Consider the following 24,182-nt stretch of genomic DNA (forward strand, 5'->3'; position numbering starts at 1 on the left):
CTCGGGTAGACCTCCTCACCTCCGGCATCTTCCACAGGAAGGGCTCCAGAGCACTGGTCCCTTATTCCAAGTGGTAGCACCATCATTGAAAAACTGCTTTCCAGAATTGCAGATGGCACATTTACACAGGAAGAAAGGATGAAGAGGGCAGTTCAGCATCACAGATGACACCATGACCACGGCAAGTGCTGTAAGCAGGATTCGGAGGCCACACCAGAGCTCAGGGGAGGAACAGGACCTGGTGGATTATTGATTATTGATGTCTGCCATGGGGATGGTACTAGGGAAGAGCAGAGGCACACACATGCCCCATATTCCCCTCCACTTGTTAGGGAGTAAGCACACTCAGACTTAAATTTTAAAATGAGGAAAATATGACCACCACTTCAAATTTCAGGTTAATACATTTCCATCTGAATGTGTACATACTGTTCTACTCTCCACCCTCAGATCCCTCCCTATTGAATGGAGAGAGCTCTTATTTTGAGCATAGTTCTACAATCAATCAGTGGAGGGCATATGAATGCCTATGCTTGCTGCTGACAAATCTACTGAGAAGAACAAGAAAAGCAGAAGTTCAAACTTTGCTAAGCAGCTGTTTAAGGAGAGCCAGGTCACTCCTGCCATACCCTAAAAATGTGGCCTTATTTCTTAGGAGGATCTATCAACACACTGCAAAACAGAATGATTAGAAAGTAAAATAAGGCCTCTGTGCTTGGGGGATCAGAGAGCCACTAAATGGGATAGTGACGTAGATTACACAGAAACTGGAAAATGTTTGACACAGGGAAAATCCAAATTCTGCAATGTGGTCATAATCTTGCAAAAGATGGAAATGCACAAGGACTAGCAAAAAAATAAACCCATGGGAAAATGTATGGTGTGTGAGGGAGTGGGAATGGGGGTCACTTTTCACTCCACATCTTTCCAGATCCATGTCATGACATAATGCCACTAAACATTAGCAAAGAATAATAATTTTAAAAACTCAAGCAATCATAAATAAATATTTAAATAGCAATTCCAAGTGTTGCCTTAACTGTTATTCAAGTTTGGGATATAGTTTTATTTATTAAACAAATATTTATTGAGTGCCTACTTTGTGCCAGTTTTAGGTACTTGAGATGTAGCAGTAAAAAAAAAGAGGCCTAACCTTGACAAGTTTACCTATTATCAGTTGAATTCTATGAATTAAATGTAAACTCTTTGACCTATGGGACCTCAGGTACTCTATTAAGGATTATTATAACAGTTTGGACATAGTTTTATGACTTTATATGGTCCTATCAGGTCATATCTGTGGGCTAACTGACGTCAAGAGTTACTCCTGACTATCATTGTATCTCAGCCATCTCATTCAATCTTCATTAAAAAAAATTTTTTTGAGCATCTACTGTGTTTCAGGCACTGCGTAAGGCACTGAGTTCTCCAGTGTGAGTACTAGGTATGTAGGTTCTGCCTTCATGGCGCTTACAATACAGGGAGACAGATTTATAAATAACTATGGTGAGTGGGTGCAGTCCTACTTTAAGACTGTTATGAAGGGCTCTACCGAGGAGGTAGCATGCATGCCGATACATGGGAGAGGAGGTGGAAGAGCTTTCTGATAACTAAGAACTCCACGTGCAATGAACGTGAAGCAGGAGGAAACTGCGCATGTTGCAGGGCATTAAAAAGACCAGTGAGGCCAGAAAGAAAAAGAGAATGCAAGATGCAAGACCTCTGAGACCTAAGTTATTTGTTTGGATTTTATGTGAAATGCTGTATCTCTATAGCTAAGGTAATAAAACTTTGGGAGACATTAAAGAAAACTTAAATAAACAGAGACAGATTCAATATTGTAAAGATATCAATTACCCCCCATGGTGTTCTATATATACAATGCAATTCTAATCAACACTACAACAGGGGTTTTCATTAAGTTTGATAAGTGGAGGGTAAAATGAGCCAAGGGCCAGAATAACCAAGATATTTCTGAAGAAGGATGAGAAGATCTGCTCAGTTGGAGATCAGGACTAACTGTGACTACAACAAGTAGGACTGTGTGTGGTTGTGATGTATGGTGGCCAGTGGAATAGAGAGCTCAGAAACAAATTAATGCACGTAAGGAATTTTGGCATGTGTCAGATACGGCCTGGTAGATCAGGAGAAAAAAGGGTCTATTCTTAAAAGGACCTGGGAAAAGTGTTTATCCATATAGGAAAGAGTGAATTTGGCACCCCATCTCACACCATACCCCAAAATTAACTTCAGATAGATCAAGGACTTAAATTAGAGAGCAAAACTATACACCTTTCAAAAGAAACACAGGGACTCCTCTTTCTCATCTTAGTTTAGGGAAGAGCTTGTTAAGGATACAGAATGTGCTAATTATATATGCAAAGATTGATAACACTGACTATATTATAATTAAGGGCTTTTGTTACCAAAAGGTACCTTGTAAGTAGAAAAAATGGCAAGTTACATACATAACTGGCAAAAGAGTATAAAAACATATATAAAGAACTAATACATATCAGTAAGAGGACAAATAATCCAGTAGAAAAGTAGATAAAAAACATGAATAGACACTCCACAGAAAAGGAAATACAAATGAGTACCAAATAAATGAAAATACATTTAGCCTTATTAGTGACTGAGGGAATACAAAAGCAATACAATAATGAAATGCCATTTTATACTTATATAACTGGCTGAAATTAAGAATCCTGACAATACCAAATATTGGAGAGGATTTGGAATCATTAAAGCCCTTTGATGGCTATACTTTGCTGGCATCAGTGTGATTCAGTGAGACTAGTTTGGAAAATAGTTTGACTTTTCTTTTTGTAAAGATGAACATTCATTTACCAAAGGACCTAGTTTCTGGATACAAAGTCAAGATATCATCTTCCACATATGCAACAGGAGATATGTACAAGGATGTTCACTCATATCATCATTGTTGATAAAGGCAACATCCTGGAAGCAACCCCAATGCCTATCAAAAGTTAATGGATAACCCAGTTTGAAAAAGACATATGCACTCCTATGTTTATCACAGTACTATTTACAATAGCCAAGAAATCGAAGCAACCTAAGTGTCCATCAGTAGACAAATGGATAAAGATGTGGTACATATACACAATGGAATATTATTCAGCCATAAGAAGAAAACAAATCCTACAAGTTGCAACAACATGGATGGAGCTAGAGGGTATTATGCTCAGTGAAATAAGCCAGGTGGAGAAAGACAGGTATTAAATGATTTCACTCATCTGTGGAGTATAACAACAAAGAAAAAACTGAAGGAACAAAACAGCAGCAGAATCACAGAACCCAACAATGGACTAACAGTTACCAAAGGGAAAGGAGAGGATGGGTGGGAAGGGAGGGATAAGGGGGAAAACGGGGCATTATGATTAGCACACATAATGTAGGGGGCTGGGGACATGAGGAAGGCAGTATATACAGAGAAAACAAGTAATGATTCTATAGCATCTTACTATGCTGATGGACAGTGACTGTAATGGGGTATGTGGGGGGACTTGATAATAGGGGGAGTCTAGTAATCATAATGTTGTTCAAGTAATTGTACATTAACGATATCAAAATTTAAAAAAAAGTTAATGGATAAATGCACTGCAATATCTTTGCACAGTGGAATATTATACAGCAGTCAAGATGAATGTTCTACAGCTACACTCATCAGTATGGATGGCTGTCAGCAACATAGTATGGAACCAAAATGTTCCAAAGATTTTTTTATACAACTTAAAATCCTTATTATAGTTAAAAAACTAATAAAATAATATGCTTTAAGGAATGTATACAGTAACTAAAACGAAATAAAAAGGAATTATATACAAGTTTCAGGATAGTAGCATGTGTCACCAGGCTGGATGGGAGGAGTTCATAAAAGATACAAAGTTCTGGTCCTTGCAGCAGGTGTGTTACAACACGAATGAAATAATGAGCACTTACAAAAGAGGGTCTGCACAGGCCAACAAAGGAAGTGTTTCATGAAATGAGGACTAAAAGTAATTCCATTTAGAGCACCCAAGTGGTAGGTCTGAAAAGGAAGGATCCTTTGAGCCTATCTGGTCCAGTTTTCCCAGGTCACAGATATAGAAACCAAGACCCAGGTAGAGAACAGGACTCAGACACATTATTTGGCCATGGCAAACTAAAAGTCAGTCTTAAATTTCCTAATTGCAGAAGTCAGTATTTGACTTGCAATGATACATGCACACTAAACATATGCATAAAATAAAATGGTTACCAAGAATCAATGACCATTGTTACAACATATGTTTTGAAGGGCTCTGAGGAAGGCCTGGCACGCATGTGTGCATGTGTGCACTGAGTCCATGATGCAAGCCAAGGTGCTATACTGGGCTGTAAGTTTTAAGGAACTACTATTCTCCTGGTGAAGAGTGAAGAAGAAGTAGTCAAAGAATAGGGGCCATGGCTCAACATGAGGGGAAAAAAGCCACCTGCCATCTTCTAAGGCCAAGGAATGCAACATCGCTGAACCACAGATTTGAATTCCAATCTCCAGACACTTCAGAATGAAGGCTCCCAATGTCCTGAGGATGGATGAAAACTCGTGACCCCTCTTCATTTGGGGACCAAACACAGAGATGTTCTGGTCAAAGCAGAAACAAAAAGGCACCAGTTCAAAGCAGCAAATCTGTGCCACGTTGCCTGGTCTAGGTGGAATTCCAACAGGAGTAACGAGGTAAAACATGGGAGATGAAAAGAGAACAACTTATGATGTTTTAAGAGACATGTGGAAGCTTACACACTGCCTCTGGGCACAGTTTATTGAAAGGACTATGTAGCCAGAGAGGGTTCCCTCTCCAGCCACATGGCTGTGTGTACAGGCGGCTCCTCTACAAAATCCTCTGGGCTCACGGTGCATCAGAACAGGTTCCCTGCCAGGTAAGGAACACGAAGGATGAAGGAGAGGCCACGCTGGGCCCAAACGCAGAATTTCCTTTTCATGTCCTTCCATCCACTCTCCTAGGACAACTGGAAATGCCCAGGATTAACTTCAACCAATAGATTTTTTTTAAATTCAAAATTATTTTCCTTTAGCAAAAGCTCTAGAGAGGAATTAGGGCAGCAGTTCAGGAGAAACAGTTAGGAGCCTATTGAAATAACAGGGAGTTTCTCCCATAACATTCCTATGCCTTGGATATGAGGTGACCTGGAATTTTTCTAATCCGGAGAAAACAGACCTTGCCTAATGCCTTTAATATCTCCTGTCACTAACTCTCCAAAGACATAGAGCAATTCCAATGAGAATGTGGGTACAGAACGAAAGTGAAGGGTTCACACACATGTGTGGGTGAACATGCATGTGCATACACGTGCCAGTGTACAGCTACTCCATCAGCTCACAGACATGTGGGCTCATACACGCACACATCATAACAAGTATACTTAGCCACATGTGCACACTGCAGGAATGTTTTCCATATAGCAACTTCTCCTTTTTTCTTGTAGCTGAACTGAATGATTAATGTTTATGGTGAAAACCTTCCCAGTGTCAGGAGAAAGTGATTTGCTGTGCCTTAGGTAACAAATGCAGAGCATCTGTTGATTCCTACTGTCACGGTACCCGGCTCCATCACAAACACCCAAGTTGTAATAGAAGAAAAGGAACACACGAAGGCACCTATAGAGGCTTTCCTGATATTCTACAAGTGGATGACAGGCAGCTCGAATGGTCTCACTTACATACATGCAACTTACTTACATCAGAACACAACCTCCTTGACTCCCAGTGCCAGACATCATTCTTTTCGACTCAGAGCCGTTTCTATTGAAACACCTGTCAACCTGCCTCTCAGCCCAGCAGACCTGTGTATGGCATCTACCCAGGGACGCCTGCATTTTTCAAGTCTCTGGAAGAGAAACATCTTATGCAGGTTGAGTGATGGGCTGAGGGTTGGGAAAAATGGCTCCTAGACATTCCAGGGCCCTGACTTTTAAGATTTAGGGAAGGCCTCTGGGCGAATCTATTAAGTTCTGTGTGTGTGTATATCTTTCTTAATCTCACAAGTAAACAGTACAGACTTCTGTACAGGAGAGGAGGAAATATTTATAAGGCAAGGTCTGTGGTGGGCTCCAGGATCCGAGCTGCAAGATGCTATTAGTAAAATCAAAGGGATACCGGCAGACTGGCCCTATGTGTCTTCAATTACTCCACCATCTCTTTAACAACCTCGAGGAAGACAGGGCAGGGCTTCTTGAATCTGAGCCTTAAAATTATTAGTACCTAACACCTTCCTGTGCATGAGCAAGTTGTTGGCTATAGCGCAGCCTCTGATCATGTTGGATTCTGGCAGAGAACAGAGTAAGGCCAGAGTGGAGACTATGTTACTCAGCAGGTATTTGGCTGGGATGACATGTCAGAGTGGATTGACTGGATTCATTTCATGCAGTGCTTCCTCCCAACCTTGGATGTACACTAGAATTTCCCAAGCAACTTCAACAAAAGAAACCCACATGGATAGACCCTCTCCCCCAGAGAGTCTGATTTATTTAGATTGCAGTGAGGCCAAGATATCCACCCATCCATCCATTTACATATCTACTTACCTATTTATTTATCTATATGTTTTTGGACTTTCAAGGGATGGTACAAATCTTCAGCCCAGCTTGAGAACCACTAAATTTGTTAGACAAAAATTTCACTATTACCCCTTGTTGAGATAAAGCACAGAGCCACATATTCATCTGAAGAATATTTACTGAGCACATACTTCATGCAAACTTCTCTTTTAGGTCCTAAAGACATAGTGAAAACCAAAAACAAGTATGGCCAGGATTAGTTCAAGACCAAAGGCCATCAGGCCAGAGAACCAGGAAGGACCAAAATCACAGTTAATGCAGGTCATCTGCAGGCAGAATGCTGTCTTGCTCAGGACAGGGCATTCTTTTTGTTCTATTAAGATCTTCAACTGATTGGATGAGGCCCACCTAAATTATGGTGGGCAATCTGGTTTACTCAAAGTCCATTGGCTTTAATATTAATTGCATTCAAAAACACCCTCACACAACCAGAATAATGTTTGACTTCATATCTTGGCACCATTGCCTAGCCACGTTGACACATAAAATAATCATCACATGCCCCAGGTTCTTGGGGGCTAAAAGCCCAGGAGGGGACTAGATGATACGAAAGCACACAAACAAAATAAGCTCAGACTGTGAAAATAGTGAAAGAAATAAGCAAGATCCTGGTAAGGTAGACAGTAGATGGAGAAATCCTCTTAGAAGTGAAGAATGGGAGAAGCCAGCATGAGAAGTATAAAGTGAAAAATGTTATAGGCAGAAAAACGACATTCACAAAGTCACATAACAGCCAAGAGCTGAGTGAGCTTGATAAAATGCCAGAAGCCTCAAGGAGCTGGGACACAGAAAGCAACAGGAGAAGAGGCAAGAGATAAAGTTTGAGAGAGAGGCCAGGGCCAGATCATTCATGGCTCTAAAGTTAAGATGAAGCCAAGGCAGGGAAGTAACATGACTGGATTGACTAGTTAAGATGTTCTGTCTGGCTGCAGTGTAGAGAAGGGAATAGGGGAAGAGCAGTTGGCAGATGGGTGGGTGAAGGAAGGTCCTTTCAGGCAGAAAGGTCCTGAAATAGTCTAGGATCAGACGAGTGCTCAGAACAAGAGGCCGTGGAGATGGGGCCACATGACCTAACCTGTGTCCACTTTCATACGAGAAGCAGTCAAACTTTCTATAGCACTAGACTGTGGCAGGTGGGGAGGACTAGATGGTGCCCACATTTCTGGCTTAAACAATTCAAAGGAAATAAGAGCTTTTCTTCCTGGTTACCAGCCTGGCTCAAGTTATATCCCATGGCCAACTGTATTATGCAAATTGTGTATTCTAATTAATGTAGATTCCGTTTGAATTATGCAAATACAGTCTCTGGGCTGTATTAGTCACTTCCTGCCTATTTCCCCCCTGTTCACCAGGACCACAGCCCATCCTCCCCACTGCTCCTCTGGGGACCTGAGCCATGAGCATGTCTTGGGTGAGTGAGCACTGAGAGGCCACTGTGCCCAAGCCAGAGAACAGAAGGAAGGTGTGGCCCCAAATCCAAACTGCACCAGCACCTTCTACAGGCCTCTCTCTTTGGAGCTAGGAATGAGCTCACCCACGCAGCTGGCCCCCTCTCTCTATCGATGTGTCTGCTGCAGTGCAGCGTTCTCTCCATCTCAGCCTTCTTGCAATGTGCTCTGATGGAATGGTGACTCCTGGGGCCCAAGCTCTTTGTTCAGATCAAATCCAACAATCTGTATGCTGGAAAAATATTGACAACCCTCTGACCTATCATACCTTTTACAGGCGCTCCCACTCAGGAATGCCGCCTTGTTTTATTGAGGTGAAGTCTGTGTTTTATTTAACTCCGAATGCCAGGCACCTAGAATAGCTGGCAAGATAAATGTCAATCAACTCCAGCATAATCAAGACACCCATTCCTGCCTCATTAGGGTCCTCTCATTCCCTTTAAGCTTCTCAGATTTATACACTGCAATTAGAAACTTGGGTGATTTTGACTACTAAACAGAAAGGCTTACTGGGAAGTGTCACATGTCTGAATTTTAAATATTTTCACACTTTGTTAACCGACTTGCGAGTGTAACATCTTCTGGCCCAATTCCCTCACACTGCGCAGTTTTTATTTTTGGACAGAGACAAGAACAATTAATTGAATTGAAACACATATTGATTACTGTTTTTCATGAACTCTGAACAGCTTGTCTCTGGATGATTTTACTGAGGAGTTTTTAAACAACTGTTTTGGCTTGATTGGTTCCTCGTGACCTTCAGGCCGTAAGCACCTGACTGCAGGTGCGATGGTCTGTTTATTGGTAAGTTGGGTTATTCCCAAGAGCCAGGTCAGAATGGGAGAGGCTACACCAACCTTCTTCACAGGCAGGCCCTGACTGGGGCACCCCAATATCTCATTTAAAACCATGCAGAGACAGATTAAAGATGGCGGCATGAGAGGAGAGACAGAGGCTTCCTCCTAAAACTGGATACAATTAGAAAATTTAATTGGTGCAACTAATCCTGAGAGAGCAGCAGGAAAGAGGACGGCGTCAGACTGCACACACCTGGAGAAAAGAGCAAACCTCAGCGAACGGTAACGTACCAGAGCTGTGGCTCCGCAGGACCCGAGCCCCTTCCCGACCCCAGCTCACCGGCAGGAGGAAGAGAAACGGAGCAGGGAGGGAGTGGAAGGCTTGGGACTGCTGAATACCTGGCTCCAGAGATCTGCGCTGGGAGCACAAACCTACATTTCATGGTGCTTTCATGAGACTCGCATGACTACGGGGTTGGAAACTTAATACAGGCAGAGTTCCTGGGGAGACTGGGATTCCGGCTGCTTGTGGAAAGCAGGGATCCATATCTGGCTGCTCTGGGACAAAAACTTATACCTGTGTGACTGGTCCACTGGCTCAGGCAGTGGAGACAGACACAGTTAAAGAGGACACTAACAAATGGAAATTCATCCCATGCTCTTGGCTAGGAAAAATTAATATCGTCAAAATGGCCATCATGCCCAAAGCAATATACAGATTTGATGCAATCCCTATCAAATTACCAACAACATTCTTCAACGAACTGGAACAAATAGTTCAAAAATTCATATGGAAACACCAAAGACCCTGAATAGCCAAAGCAATCCTGAGAAAGAAGAATAAAGTGGGGGGGATCTCACTCCCCAACTTTAAGCTCTACTACAAAGACACAGTAATCAAGACAATTTGGTACTGGCACAAGAACAGAGCCACAGACCAGTAGAACAGATTAGAGACCCCAGACATTAACCCAAACATAAATGGTCAATTAATATTCCATAAAGGAGCCATGGACATACAATGGGGAAATGACAGTCTCTTCAACAGATGGTGCTGGCAAAACTGGACAGCTACATGTAAGAGAATGAAACTGGATCACTGTCTAACCCCATACACAAAAGTAAATTCAGAATGGATCAAAGACCTGGATGTAAGTCATGAAACCATAAAACTCTTAGAAAAAAACATAGGCAAAAATATCTTGGATGTGACCATTAGCGACTTCTTCATGAATATATCTCCCTGTGCAAGGAAAACAAAAGCAAAAATGAACAAGAGGGACTATATCAAGCTGAAAAGCTTCTGTACAGCAAAGGACACCATCAATAGAACAAAAAGGTACCCTACAGTATGGGAGAATATATTCATAAATGACAGATCCAATAAAGGCTTGACATCCAAAATATATAAAGAGCTCATGCTCCTCAACAAACAAAAAGCAAATAATCCAATTAAAAAATGGGCAGAGGAGCTGAACAGACAGTTCTCCAAAGAAGAAATTCAGATGGCCAACAGACACATGAAAAGATGCTCCACATCGCTAGTTATGAGAGAAGTGCAAATTAAAACCACAATGAGATATCACCTCACACCAGTAAGGATGGCCACCACCCAAAAGGCAAACAACAACAAATGTTGGCGAGGTTGCAGAGAAAGGGGAACCCTCTTACACTGCTGGTGGGAATGTAAATTAGTTCAACCATTGTGGAAAGCAATATGGAGGTTCCTCAAAATGCTCAAAATAGACTTACCATTTGACCCAGGAATTTTACCATTGACCACTTCTAGGAATTTACCCTAAGGATGCAGCACTCCAGTTTGAAAAAGACAGATGCACCCCTATGTTTATCACTGCACTATTTACAATAGCCAAGAAATGGAAGCAACCTAAGTGTCCATCAGTAGATGAACAGATAAAGAAGATGTGGTACATATACACAATGGAATATTATTCAGCCATAAGAAGAAAACAAATCCTACCATTTGCAACAACATGGATGGAGCTAGAGGGTATTATGAGCAGTGAAATAAGCCAGGCGGAGAAAGACAAGTACCAAATGATTTCCCTTATTTGTGGAGAATAACAATGAAGCAAAACTGAAGGAACAAAACAGCAGCAGACTCACAGAACCCAAGAACAGACTAACAGTTACCAACGGGAAAGAGACTGGGGAGAATGGGAGGGTAGGGAGAGATAAGGGCGGGGAAGAAGAAAGGGGGTATTATGATTAGCATGTATAATGTGGGTGGAGGGGGGTACGGGGAGGGCTGTGCAACACAGAGAAGACAAGTAGTGATTCTACAACATCTTACTATGCTGATGGACAGTGACTGTAATGGGGTTTGTTGGGGGGACTTGGGGTAGGGGAGAGCCTAGTAAACATAATGTTCTTCAAAAAAATATAAATAAATAAATTAATTAAAAAAACAAAACAAAACCAGAAACCATGCAGGGCTTTGGAAGAGTCTGTAATGGCTTGATTTCCACATCTCTGGTGAAAACACTCAGCTCTTTGGACCCCATGTGAGCAGGAATGTTACTCAGTCCATTTAATGGCCATGTTATTCATCCAAGGACTATAGTGTTTCATGCAACACAATGTTCCAGATTCAGGTTGCAAAGTTTTCAAATGTTTCTCAGATTGTTGCTTCTTACACTCTAATGTGCACAGGAATCATCTGGACATTGTAAACACACAGACTCTGATTCCTTGGGTCTGGACTGCAGCCTGAGATTCTGTGTGTCTGATGTGGATCTGCTGAAGGCCTTTGATGTTACTGAACTCTGTGTACTACCTGCCCCTCGGGTAGGGCACTGATCACAGAAGTGCTTTCTGTATCTCCCACTCAGGTACACATCCCCAAAGATCTGAAGCCATGGCCTAATTCAGCTCAATACTTTCTGTCCCTAGGAAGGCGAGGATGGCTTCAGTGCCTCTGATGAGCACTCTGAGCCCCACTTCAGTAGACAGGCAAAGAGGTCAAGGCTGCTCAAGAATCAGGCTGTTTCACAGCCCTGGGCTGGCGTTAGGGTCAGGGCCAGACTCCCAGCCCCCAGGAAAGGGAGGTGCATGATCTAACAGTTCCTGGCTCCAGTGAGCTCATCCAGATAAGAACTCCTGACTGAAAGGAACGTGTCAAAGGCTGAATCAGTAGCAGGAAAGAAACAGGTGTGAAAAGGTTTTCACATTTTCCACCAGGGTCAAGGTCTTCCAATGAACAGCCAAGAGCTTACTGCGATATCATAGATGATGGAAATCTCCTTCCCTCCTGGCCCATTTCCCAGACATCCCCAAGGTGCTTGTGCACCATAGCTCATTAGCCACACAAAAGCCTGTCATCTTTTATGAATGTAAATCTGATTCTTTTATTCCTCTTTGAAATCCCCCTAGGGCTTTCTATTCCCATCAGGATAAAGCACAAACTCTAGATGCCCTGGCTAACCGGACCCTGCCTACCAACATCCCACATGATCTCTGTCCTCCATGCTCATGTTCAGTCACTTTGACTGCCTTCCTTCTGATCAAATGTGTCAAAGTCATTCCTACCCCAGGGCCTTTGCGTAAACTGTTTTTCTGCAAATGCTATCACTGCTTTGCCATTAAATAGAGCACCTCCAAAATGTGGTATAAACCTCTGACTGTATGGTTTTGACATGGACTTATTTTTCTCTCTTCTTACTCAGTTGAAGGCTGGAATAGTCTGACACCTTCTTGTTACAAAGAGCTCAGAGACAGAATGAGACATAATCAAAGCCACTCATATTTTGGGGGATAGAACTGCCCAAGGAGAGAATCAGAGTTATGATTTGGACTCATGGAGAAGACTTTTGATCTTACCCTACTATACACCACTTGGACCTACTGGGTTGAACAATAATTACAATATTTACACAGTCCTAATCCTCATTTACCCCAACCCCTTTTTTGTATATTGACTTTGCTGAGTCCTAGCTTGTACATAGGAAGGTATATACAATCCTGGATTTCTCTTCTGTTTGGGTCATCCTATTTTTCTTTGTCACAAAATATACTTTTTGAGGCCAGAAGAGGGTAATTTGTAATTTATAGATTTCTCACTAGAAATTACAACCAGAACCTAATTTTAAAAAATCAAATTCGTTTCATCTAATTAAATTTGTAAATTGCCTCATAAACAATTACTCTGTTGTAAATGTCTTTAAAAGCAAGGTCTCCTGCTTACTATCTAGGGCAGGACTGGGTTGAGCTCAGTGTTGGGGAGTCCCCCCCTCCATCTGTCTGCTCAGGAGGATATATGCTCTCTTCAACTGTAGGAACTTCCTAAAGAATGCTGTTGTCTGGAGAAGTCCAGTGCTCCTCAAACTTGAATGCCCATGGGAATCGCCCAGGAACCTCGTTAAAATGGAGACTGATTCAGAAGGTCTGGTGGGGCCTGAGATGCTGTATTTCTAACTAGCTTCCAGGAAATGCCAATGCTGCTGGCCTGTGAACCACACTGAGTAAAAGGCAAGACGTTGCACTTGAATTCAGGATCCATTAATTTGCCACCTTGGCTGTACGACCTTAGTCTTTACACATTGCCTCTCTGATTCTCAATTTCCTCATTTTTTGTGTAATGATAAGAGCAAACATTTATCAATGCTATTTCTAAATGCCAAACACAGCCCTAAATGTATGTTTATGTTTCTGGTGAAATATAAATGAAAGATTACCTGAAGTACCCAAGGTAAGTGGCAGAGCTGGGCTTCAGAACTAGGCTGTCTGACCTCAAAAGTCAACATTTTTACCTTCTGAGGCCTCACTAGTTTGTGATACACATGCCCACAGCCATGTTTATCCTCAAAACACAATGGCCTAAGCCCATGACCTCCTTAGTTCCCTTTATAGCAACAGCTACAAATTTTGGCATATCCTGAAAGCTAGCCTCAGATGCTCACAACCAAGTGCAACGGTGGCAGCCTTGCAGCTCGGGCTCTCTGCAGTCATAGCCCAGGTGCTTTGAAGGTGCTTTGCTCCAGCCAAGAAGCTGCTTTGAAGGTGTCTCACCATAGCTTCCTGGTAGAGCTCCTCACAGGAATGCCAACATCCCCATGTCCTTAAAAATCCTCAAGGCACTGGGTTCACATGAAAGTGAGAAGGGTGCCCACCTTAGTGACCAGAGCTCCAGAGAGGGCATCATGCAATGAGGCCTCGACTTGAAGGAGCTATTGCTCAAGCGGGGTATCTAACTCACAGCTGTGTGCTCAACCTTGTTCGCTCAAGCAGGGTGTCCAACTCACAGCTGTGTGTGCACCCATGTTCACTCAAGCAGGGTGTCCAACTCACAGCTGTGTGTGCACCCATGTTCACTCAAGCAGGGTGTCTGACTCACAGCTGTGTGTGCACCCATGTTCACTCAAGCAGGGTGTCCAACTCACAGCTGTGTGTGCACCCATGTTCACTCAAGCAGGGTGTCTGACTCACAGCTGTGTGTGCACCCATGTTCGCTCAAGCAGGGTGTCCAACTCACAGCTGTGTGTGCACCCATGTTCACTCAAGCAGGGTGTCTAGCTCACAGCTGTGTGTGCACCCATGTTCGCTCAAGCAGGGTGTCTAACTCACAGCTGTGTGTGCACCCATGTTCGCTCAAGTAGGGTTTACCTTGTGTATGTCTGTGTGTGAAACTGTGGCTTCTACTTTACAAAGAACAGCATGCAGCTTTGAAATGGCTGACTCTTGTTTCAGGCAAGTTTCCAATCCTTCTCTTTCCAGGCAAGGATTTGAACACATCTGGGGCAAGGTGCATTGATATTAGGGCACCTCACTTCCTCTACCAATGTCCCCAGGAAGAAAGCTTCTCCCAACCACATGGCCGAGATGGAGATGTTAGCTCTTCTTCCAGTGCTGTGTTTAGTGAGATAAGTCATTTTCTGAAGGTGTTTTCTTAAGCACTTTAACCAGGATGGAGTGTTTTTCCTTCCCTCACAGAGGGCTGGGGTCCACCCAGGTCTCTCTAGAGAACTTCTGTGACCATTAGATTCATCCTGAGTATTTCTCCCTCATCATGAGCTCCTTGATTTTCCTCCCAAGAACTCATCCTCCCTTATGGGGAAATAGTCTTCCCCAAGCCTGCTCTCAATGGGTGTGTCTTTCTGCATGAGCACCCAGTGTCTTAAGTCCTTTCATGGGTCTGTAGTGTTTTTCAGCCTGGGGATGCTTGTGGCCTTCCCCTCTCAGACTCCCTAGAGGAACCCTGAAGCAGCCATTACCACTCCATTATATAGATGAGGAAACTGAGGCTGGCTTGGAGAGAAGAACCTGCCAAAAGTCACTGACACTATGGTAGAGCCACTAGGGTCCTAGATTCCATCATTCTGGCTTCCATGCCCTACCTTCTGCATCTAGGTGTTTCCCTACAGCAGCTGGTATCACAATCTCCTGATATCTCAGAATATATGGGGGTAGAGGCTGAGGAGGGTCAATCCTGTCCATATCCCGGTACTAGAATTTACCTATTTCAGCCCTATTGGTTTTTTTGTGTGTTTCTTTGTTGTTTCTTTTCGACATACTTCAGTACAATATGTCCTGGTTGTGCAAGTGTTCAGGAAGCCACATGTGTTGGCTTGATGCGTGCATGCCTGCCTGAGGACGTTAGCTTCAGCCCTGATATGGGAAGGCTCTGCTCATCCTATGGGGTGCCTTGTGACACCATCACCTGGGTGCCAGTCAATACGCCTCGGCCACCTCAAAATTATGTACCTCCAGGGTACAGAATGACCCTGAGATTCTTTTGCAAGCCCAGGATGTGCACCCTGTGGGTACTGCGGCTTTCTTGATGAGCTGTAAGTACTGTTTGCCGTGCCTGGGTCTCCTCAGCTATATCTCCAAGCCCTGACTCCCTCGCACTGAAGAGATGGGGAGTCGCTTCAGTGTGTGGTATGTGCAATTTGCTTTGTCATTGAGGCTGTTACCAAAGACAGCACAACCACATGCCCTCACTTTTTCTTCCCACCCTGTTGCCCAAAACCTTTTGGAAAGCCATGTCTCACTTACCTTCATGCACTTAATGGAGCTCTGCACTCAGTAAGTATTCACCAACTCCAGGCTGAAGTAAATTAAATAGAGCCAAACCAAGTGATACAGCAAAAGGTGTGGCGTCCTTACCTCATAGAGCGTGATGACCCCATTGGTCTCATTGGGAGGCTTCCACTGGATGTAGATCTTCTCCTCGAAGGGCCCGCCTTGAATGGATTCCAGAGGAACAGCTCCTGGAACTGCAGGAGAGAAAAGTTAGGGCTTGATGTCACTTTCCAACTCAGCTCCCCAGCCCCACTGACTTGGAACAGGAACTGGCCAAGTATTCCTGTAAAGGGTCAGATAATAAATGTTTGAGGCTTTGGGTTGGAGGGGGGGACCACAGTCCCTGTTACAACTACTCATCTTTGCACTTGTAGTTCAAAAACAGCTGCAGACAATCTGTAAATGAATAGGTGTAGCTGCATTCCAAAATCCCAAAATACAACTTTACTTCTAAAGACAGGCAATGAGCTGGTGCTGATCTGTGGGCTCTAGTTTGCTAAGCTCTCTCCTGGGAGGTCAATGGCTTTTCACCTGCAGACTGAGCAAGTCTGTTCTCAAGCTAAAGCTGGTCAGGGTACAGAGGACATCAGCAGGCACCAGCCCTGCCAGCAGGAGGGATTCTGGAAGTAGATTCTTGCCTTAGGATTGGTATTTGAGGAATACAAAGTGAGCAACACTCTCATTTTCCTAACCCTATCAAGTTCTCGCCAAGCAAGTGCTTCCTCAGTTTCCTAATTCCCAAATCCAGCAGGAACTATGTGCCTTGAAACCTCAATCCAATCAGCAGAAGCACGTCTCGCCCCAAGAAGGCAGCTTGTTTATCTCACTGCTGAATCTGAATCAATGTCTGGTACATGGTAGATGTTTCATAACCATTTGCCTGCTGGATGACAGGTGAATAAGGGATTCATGTTAGCATTTTGCCCTAATGAGCAGAACCTTTCCTGGGCTGCTTCTGTGCCCACGTCAGCTCCTGCCAGCACCCTCCTGCTAGACTCCACCATCATTATTAGGACAGTCTGGAAGATGCCGAACCATAAAATAAATGATTCTGCAAACTTCCAGTTATAATCCCTTGGGGAATCATCAATTCATGTAAATCATCACTGGACTTATTTGTATTTTGACATTATAAAAGGAGGTACTTTTACTGAGCACTTACTCTTTGATCAGAATTTTACATACTTTATTTTATTGAAGCCACAAAACAGCTCTGCCCAGTAGGCATATCTCCTTTGTGCTGACAAGGGAACTGAGGCTGAGAGAATTAAGTAACTTGCTCAAGGTCATACGACTCTTAAGTTGTAAAGAGGGACTGAACACCTGCCTGTGAGCTGCAAAGCATATACTCTTAATTATCATGCTATGTCTCTCTAGATATAGCCTTGGCCATATGCTGCAATCAGTTCCCTATTGTCAAATTAAAATACATTTAGTTTTTCTCACTATGGACATGATACAAAGAATTTGTTGAATATTAAAAATATACAAAAAGATTCAAAAATCACTCACAATCCCTTAACTGGAGATTTTTTTCCAGAATTTTTATGCCTGTGCATATACATATTTTATGTTTAAAAATTCAACTCCCACTGTGCATATTATACGGTGACCTTTTATTGCAAAACAGATCACAGAGTTTTTATAAAAAATCCTTCAAAGTTTTTTAGGGGCCATGCATCTTAATGCTCCATTGTTGTCACTGATCCTCTATTATTGGGCATTAAATTCTGTTTGAATTCTTTATGATTATAAATAACACTGAAATGAGCATTCTTATCAGTAAGCAATGACACACAACTCCGCTGATGTCTCTAAGATAAATTCTTAGCAATTAGTTTATTGGGCCAAAGTAGAGGAACTATTTTATATTTAAGGCTCTTGACACATATTACCAGATTGCTTTCCAGAGTTTGTTAGCATTCTGAGTTCCCCAACAGAAGAATATGCATTTCCTGTCCTTGCCAACACTGGCTATTTAAAAAATTAAGTGTATGTATGTATGTGTATCTTTTCCAGAATACTGGAGAGTGCAGATTTTTTCCCTCCAGTTTAACTGGCCATTTGCATGGATTCTTTTATAAACATGTTCTCTATACTCCATGGTCATTTTCCTGTATGGCTCTTCTTTTTTGTTCATTGTTATCTTAGGGGCTTGTAATTATAATCTGCTTTTAAGGATATAAGCTCTTCCACATAGGTTACAAATTCTTCTGTCAGTTTTTCATTTGCTTTTTAAATCCTGTAGGTCTGTAGAAGCTTCTAAGTAGTCAGATCTCTTATTGCTTTTCCTTATCCATTCATCCTTTCCACAAATATTTATTGACTACTTAATATGACCAAGGGACTGTAATGGACTCTAGGGATGTACCTGTGACAAAGAGAAAGATAACCTAAGGCTTGATAAAGCTTGTATTCTGGGAAGGGAGACAGACATTAAATAAATGATGGCACTCACAATTATTTTTTTTTAATTGTTATCAAGACTTTGAAGTACAGGCACAAGGTACTGGGAGAATTTTAACAAGCAGAGAAAATCTAATCTGGCAAATCAGGGTAGTAAGTAGAAAATAAGTTAGAGTCAATGGATAAGTAGAAGTTACGGATAAGTAGGGCAAAAGAGGGAGGGTGAATGATGGAGTGTGGTGGAGAGTTTTGCAAGGGCAAGAGCAGAGGGTGAAAATCCGTCCCTGGGGAGAAGTGATGATGATTTGGAGCAGGGTGATGGTAGTGTGGACGGGAAGCAGACTGTTTGGGAGATCTGGGAGTGCTGATCGACTGTGATTTGGTGGTGATGGATAAGGGGGAAGGAGGGAAGAGATGTGTTAAGGAAGACTCCGGCTCTTCTCTTATATACCCATACAGTGGGTCAGGGACAGGGAGCCTCAGAGGAGGGCTGGTTTTGGGAGGACGCTGTGAGCTCGGATGGTCACACTTCATTTGAGGGGTATGTAGGACACCAAACTGGTAACGTTGAGTAGGAGTTGGATATACAAGAAGGGCCAGTAATAACAAAATGAAACCATGGCAGGGAATAGATCTCGTAGCAAGAATGCAAAAAGGGACACCAAAAGCAGGTGTAGGACTAAGCCCAGAGGAACTCCAACTGTAACAATTAGGAAAAAAACAAAGACACTGAGAAACTGAGGTGGGGGCCTGTGTACAGAGAGGCAAGGGGAACAGCAAGAAGGCAAGCTGTCGATGTAGAAGCCAAGGGAGGGCCAAGAAGGGACTGGGTAACAGTGACAAATATGGCTGGATGGTCAACTAAAATGTGACCTTCAATTTGCCCACTGAATTTAGTGTCTTCCTGGCTACTTGTTTCCTGAGCATGTATGATTTAGGGAGCACATTGAGGTCACAAGCCATCCTGCAGTGGGTGGAGAAGAGAGTGGAAGGCAGGGGATTGTCCTGAGACAGGTGAGCGGTGACGGCTGTGAGTGGGCAGGGAACGCAAGACACAGCAGGGGTGGGAGGCGGGGCCAGAGCAGGAGTCCCTCCCCAAGACGGGAGAGGTTGTGGCATGACCCAGGGCAACCATGGACAAATCCAAAACCGAAGTAAAAGGTAAAAGGTGGGAAAGAGCTGACTTTGCTAGGGTCCTGGAGAGGCGGGAGCAGGGGATGGGTGCAAAGAAAGTACTTTCCCTCCTGGAGATAAAAGATGAAAATGCACACAAGCTTTGGGGATGTGGGGTGAGGTGTTCAAATGGCTCTGAAAAAGAGAGGGTGAAAACCAAAGTGTGGTGGAAGGGGAGATTCTTTAAGACGTGGAAAGCAGGCTGAATGGGGTGATGCCGAGGCTACTGGTCAGGAAGGGTCTACATGACGCAGGGTGTGGCTGTGAACTCCAAGCCAGCAGCACTAGGCCACCTGGTCTCCTCCTTCAGTGCTAGTTTACAGCAAATTCTCTTTCTCACCCCACCTCAGATAAACAGTCATCTGTATTGTCTTCTACTTATTTTATGATGTATTCCCATCTTTTTCTTTCTAAACCTGACATTTTAATCCATCCAGAATCTATTTTATGTATCATACAAAGTACAAATCTAACTATAGTTCTTTATAGTTTTCTTAGGACCACTGACTGATCAGAACTTTCCTCAGTGATTTCAAATACCATTTTATTAATATGTCAAATTATATCACATCTTGGCATATATTGTGTCGTTTTCTATTTCATTGAGTCATAGCTTTAACTCCAAAAGTATCTCTCTGTTGCATTGATATAATAACGTGTTTTAATATGCGATAGAACAACTCCTTTGCTTTTATTATTATTCTTTCTGCAAAGTTTTCTGGACTCTCAGTACCCATTTATTCTTCTAGAAGAACTGAGGAGTAATTTGACAAATCTTCAAAAATGTCCCATCAGAATTTTTATTTCAGTTGCATCCTTAATTTTTCTGGGGGGCAAATGGCACTTTTTATAATGAGTCAGAAGGCCTTCAGAAAGGGGACATTTTTGGTGATTTGGGGGGCAGCCTGAAGTATGTGAGCACTGTCCCTTCTTTTGCCTGGAGTGTCTGTTCTCAAAGAACCTGTCATTAAATCCCTCCCCCATATGCAGGTATGGAATGAAAGCTTCCATCTTCTGCCTGCGGACTGGCATATAAAGATGCCCACAGCACTGAGGTCTCTCCATCCCCAACCCACACTCCCATCCACAGCTCCATAGCCCAACGCTGCCTTCAGCCCTGGGCAGTCAGACTTTGAGGGTATTAATGCCAGTGGACTTGGAAGTCTTTTCTTCCTGTGCCCTGTGGTGGGGGGCAGGGGGTTCTTTCAATGAGGTCATTTTTCCCCATTTAGGTCCCCCTCCTCCAACACTGCCTCTCTTGCATTACTTCCTTGGGGTATGCAAATGGCTTCCTTTTATAGTTCTCAAGGCAAGTTTAATGGTACTTTTCTCCAAATTTCTTCAGGAAAGTAGTTTAAGAATGATCAGATCACCACTTTGAATTGAAAAGCTCATTTGTACCATGCGTACCTACAAGGGGGTATTGCACAATGACTAAATTCGTGAGCTGAGCCCGACTGCCTGGGTTTGTGTCCTGTTCTTGCTACTTATTTGCTGTATAATCTGGGGCAAGCTGCTTAACCTCTCTGTGCCTTCACTTCCTTGCTTTAAAGTGGAGGTACAATAGGTACCTAATTCATAGGCATTGTGGGAATTTGAAATATCAATACATGTAAAGTGCTTAGCAAAGTGCCTGGCACAAAGTCCTTACCCTGTGTGTCTGCTCCTCCCCCTGGTCCCATCACGTTCTCTGAGAATGGCTCTCGTAGAGCCTAGAGATCACCAATTTGAATTTTTTGCAGAATCAGTTATGATCGTTACTATTTTCCTTGGTGTACTTACCTCTGTCTATTACCTCTGACTGGTGTTATACTGCTAATCATGGAAGTCATATTTCCTCACAGCTTACAGAGTATATCAAGCAGCTTTCTACAATCTTCTTCTGATTTTTACAGTAATTTTAAAATCTATTTTGTCTCTGAGGACTCAGGATTTATTCATTCAATAACATATTTATTGCCGGCCTATTATCTACCTGGCACTTTTCTAAATACTTGGAAATACCACTAAACAAAATAGAAAAACAAATCACTGCCTCCTTGGCATACATTCTCGTGGGAGAAGACAGATAATAAAATGTAGAGTGAAATATGCAGAGTGTCAAATGATAAATGCTAAGGAAATACAGCAGGGAAGAGGGACAAAAGGTAAGGTGTTGGAAGCTTCCAGTTTTTAAAAGAATGGCTAAGGAAGAACTTCCTGAAAGAAACTGACTTGAAAGAGGTAAAGGAACCAGCCCTGTTTATTTTGGGGAAACATCATTTAGTTAGAGGGAATGGCACATGCAAAGGTCCTGAGGCAGGGACACAGTTGGCATATTTGAGAACAGTGACTGGATTTGCATAGTAAGGCAGAGGTAGAAGGAGATGAGGTCAGAGAGGCACCGAGAACTGGGAGTTCTGATCACATGGGGCTTGTGAGCTATTGGGGAGGAACTGGGCTTTTAATGGCAGTGACATGAAAAACCACTGTAGGGTGATGACGTCATTCGCCTCATGGTTTAAGATCATTCTGGCTGCTGTGCTAAGGAAATAGTGCAGGGGCCAGAGCTGAAGCTGAACACTCATGTCGGAGACTGCAATAATCCAGACTGCAGATCACAGTGGCTTGGACCAAAGAGCTATCAGTAGAGGCTGTAAGAAATCATTGAGGTCTTGCTATATTTGAAAGAATGAGCCAAGAGATGTGCTGATGGCCGGGATATGGGCAGCGAGCACGGTTGCTGCTCCACGCAAAGAAAGGGGGTGTCGATCTTAGAGGATACAGGGCAACGGGTTTCCCTGGAGTTGTGCAATCCAAGGCCTGGGGTGTGATAAAAGACAGGAATCAAGGTTTTTGACTTAAGCCATGAATAAAATGCAGGGGTCATTAACTGAGAATAAGGAGACTGTGGGGACAAGGAGTGAGGTAGTGGTTGAAGGATGAGCAGGAGGTTAACTCTGCACATGCTTAATTCCAGAGGCTGATTAGCAGTCCAGGTAGACAGGTTGAATAGGCAGTTAGATAAATGACTCTGGAGGGCAGGGCAGAGGTCTCGCCTGGAGATATCAGGTGGGGGAGTCATTAGCATGTGGATGGATTTTAAAGCCAAGATATTGGAGGCAATTATGTGAGGGGATGAGTGTGGATCAAAGGCCAGCAAACTTTAGCTGTGGCAAACACAACCAGGTGTTTGCTTTGTCAATAAAATTTTATTGGAACACTGTTGCACTCATTATTTATATGGTCAGAGTGAGATCTGAAATTGAGATTACAGCTGTATTATAGGTTACTTTAAAGTGGCCCTTTGCCCATGACTAACAGAAATTTTGCACAATGCCTTGGTTTAGTTTTTCCTACCTATACACCCTTGATTAAAAATCTGTCTTCCATGTCTGGTATTGGTCACACCCCACTTAGTACAGCTGTTGGCAGAGAAGCAGTTAGGAGCTTTACATATAGACTTTCATGCATCACTTCAAGAAACTGGTTCTATTATCATCCCCATTTTACAGATGGAGGTACTCCGGTGTACAGAATGCAACGTATTTAACCAAGATGGCATAACAAAATAGTGGATGGAGCCTGGATTCAGCCCAGAAGTATTTCCTAAACAACCTTTCTTCTACCACCTGGCAGACGTGGGTTCAGAAAGGCTGAAAGGCAATTGCAGAGCTGTTGGTGGCAAAGCCAGGACATTTCAGCTCCAGGCCAAGGCTCTTTGTACCACACCACCCTCCTACCCCACAGGTCAAGATGTCCTTTTCAAGGAAGCGAACTAACTGGGTCTTCTTCTACTTTTCTTTTTTCTGTTTCATTGTGAAAAGGCTTCTTTGGGAAAGATTCCTTTTTTTTTCTTTTCTTCTGATTCTGTGCTGCTTTACCCTTTCTTTCTTTCCTTATAATTCTTTAATGAATCCATGTACTCCCTTTCCACAATTTCGTTTCGTCTTCTATCTAACAGCATGGAACTTTCCATCCTTTTGACAGAGTTCCACAACAAAGGTTAATTACTTTATAATTTCGTTCTCTTCAAAATAAAAAAAAAGCACATGAAACTTGCTAATTTTAACTGTGCTTCTTGTCAGGAGGTTCATGTAAATTCACTGTAATTAAACCAGATGTTTTCTTGTGCCTAAAAGTCAGGTGGTAATTTAAGGGAAATTTTCATTTCAACATAACAGAGGACAGAGTGTAATGAAGGGAAGTTTTCTTCTCTCCTCCTCTCCCCTCTTCTCTTCTCCTTTCCTCCTCTCCAGTTTCATATCTGGACCGTGAGGCTAATGATGGTGAACTCTGAGGGTAGGTGTGAGAAGTAAAAAGTCCGCTTACGTGGAAGCACAGAGTCTTGCACAGTCAATAGAAGTTTGCCTTCCAGCTTTTCTTGTCTGGGTCATTGTTTGGGTCTCTCCATTCCAGGTGCCATGTTTGTTGATTAGTTGCCTGTTGTTCATTTTAAGGAGATTCAGAACTAACTTAAGAAAAATCAAAATTATTTAAAAATAGTTCAGAGGCCACCATTACATGAGATCCCCAAGTGAGTCTTATGGAGACAAGACAGATTTAGACAATTTCAGTCTACTTGTGTTTTCCAGTCTTGCCAGAGGAAAGAGAATGATTACTGGATAAATTTTTCCATCTTAAGACATCAAATATATCTTTTTAATGGAACTGTAGAGTAGTATGTTAGTACATGTGCCACAATCAGTTTTCCAAG

General features: G+C 42.8%; 1 protein-coding gene across 16 annotated transcripts in view; it reads right to left on the reverse strand.

Annotated features, from left to right (window-relative positions):
* The window catches only part of PTPRT (protein tyrosine phosphatase receptor type T), a 1,028,419-nt gene that overhangs the window by 360,591 nt on the left and 643,646 nt on the right, over positions 1-24,182 (reverse strand). For all 16 annotated transcript variants that reach the window (XM_036902260.2, XM_036902256.2, XM_036902251.2 and 13 more), the window contains exon 9: positions 15,992-16,101. In XM_036902260.2, the coding sequence (XP_036758155.2) occupies positions 15,992-16,101 (110 nt within the window). The remainder of the gene's footprint in view (positions 1-15,991; positions 16,102-24,182) is intronic.

Source organism: Manis pentadactyla, chromosome 5 (genome assembly GCF_030020395.1).
Source record: "Manis pentadactyla isolate mManPen7 chromosome 5, mManPen7.hap1, whole genome shotgun sequence".
In the NCBI taxonomy this organism is placed as follows: domain Eukaryota; kingdom Metazoa; phylum Chordata; class Mammalia; order Pholidota; family Manidae; genus Manis; species Manis pentadactyla.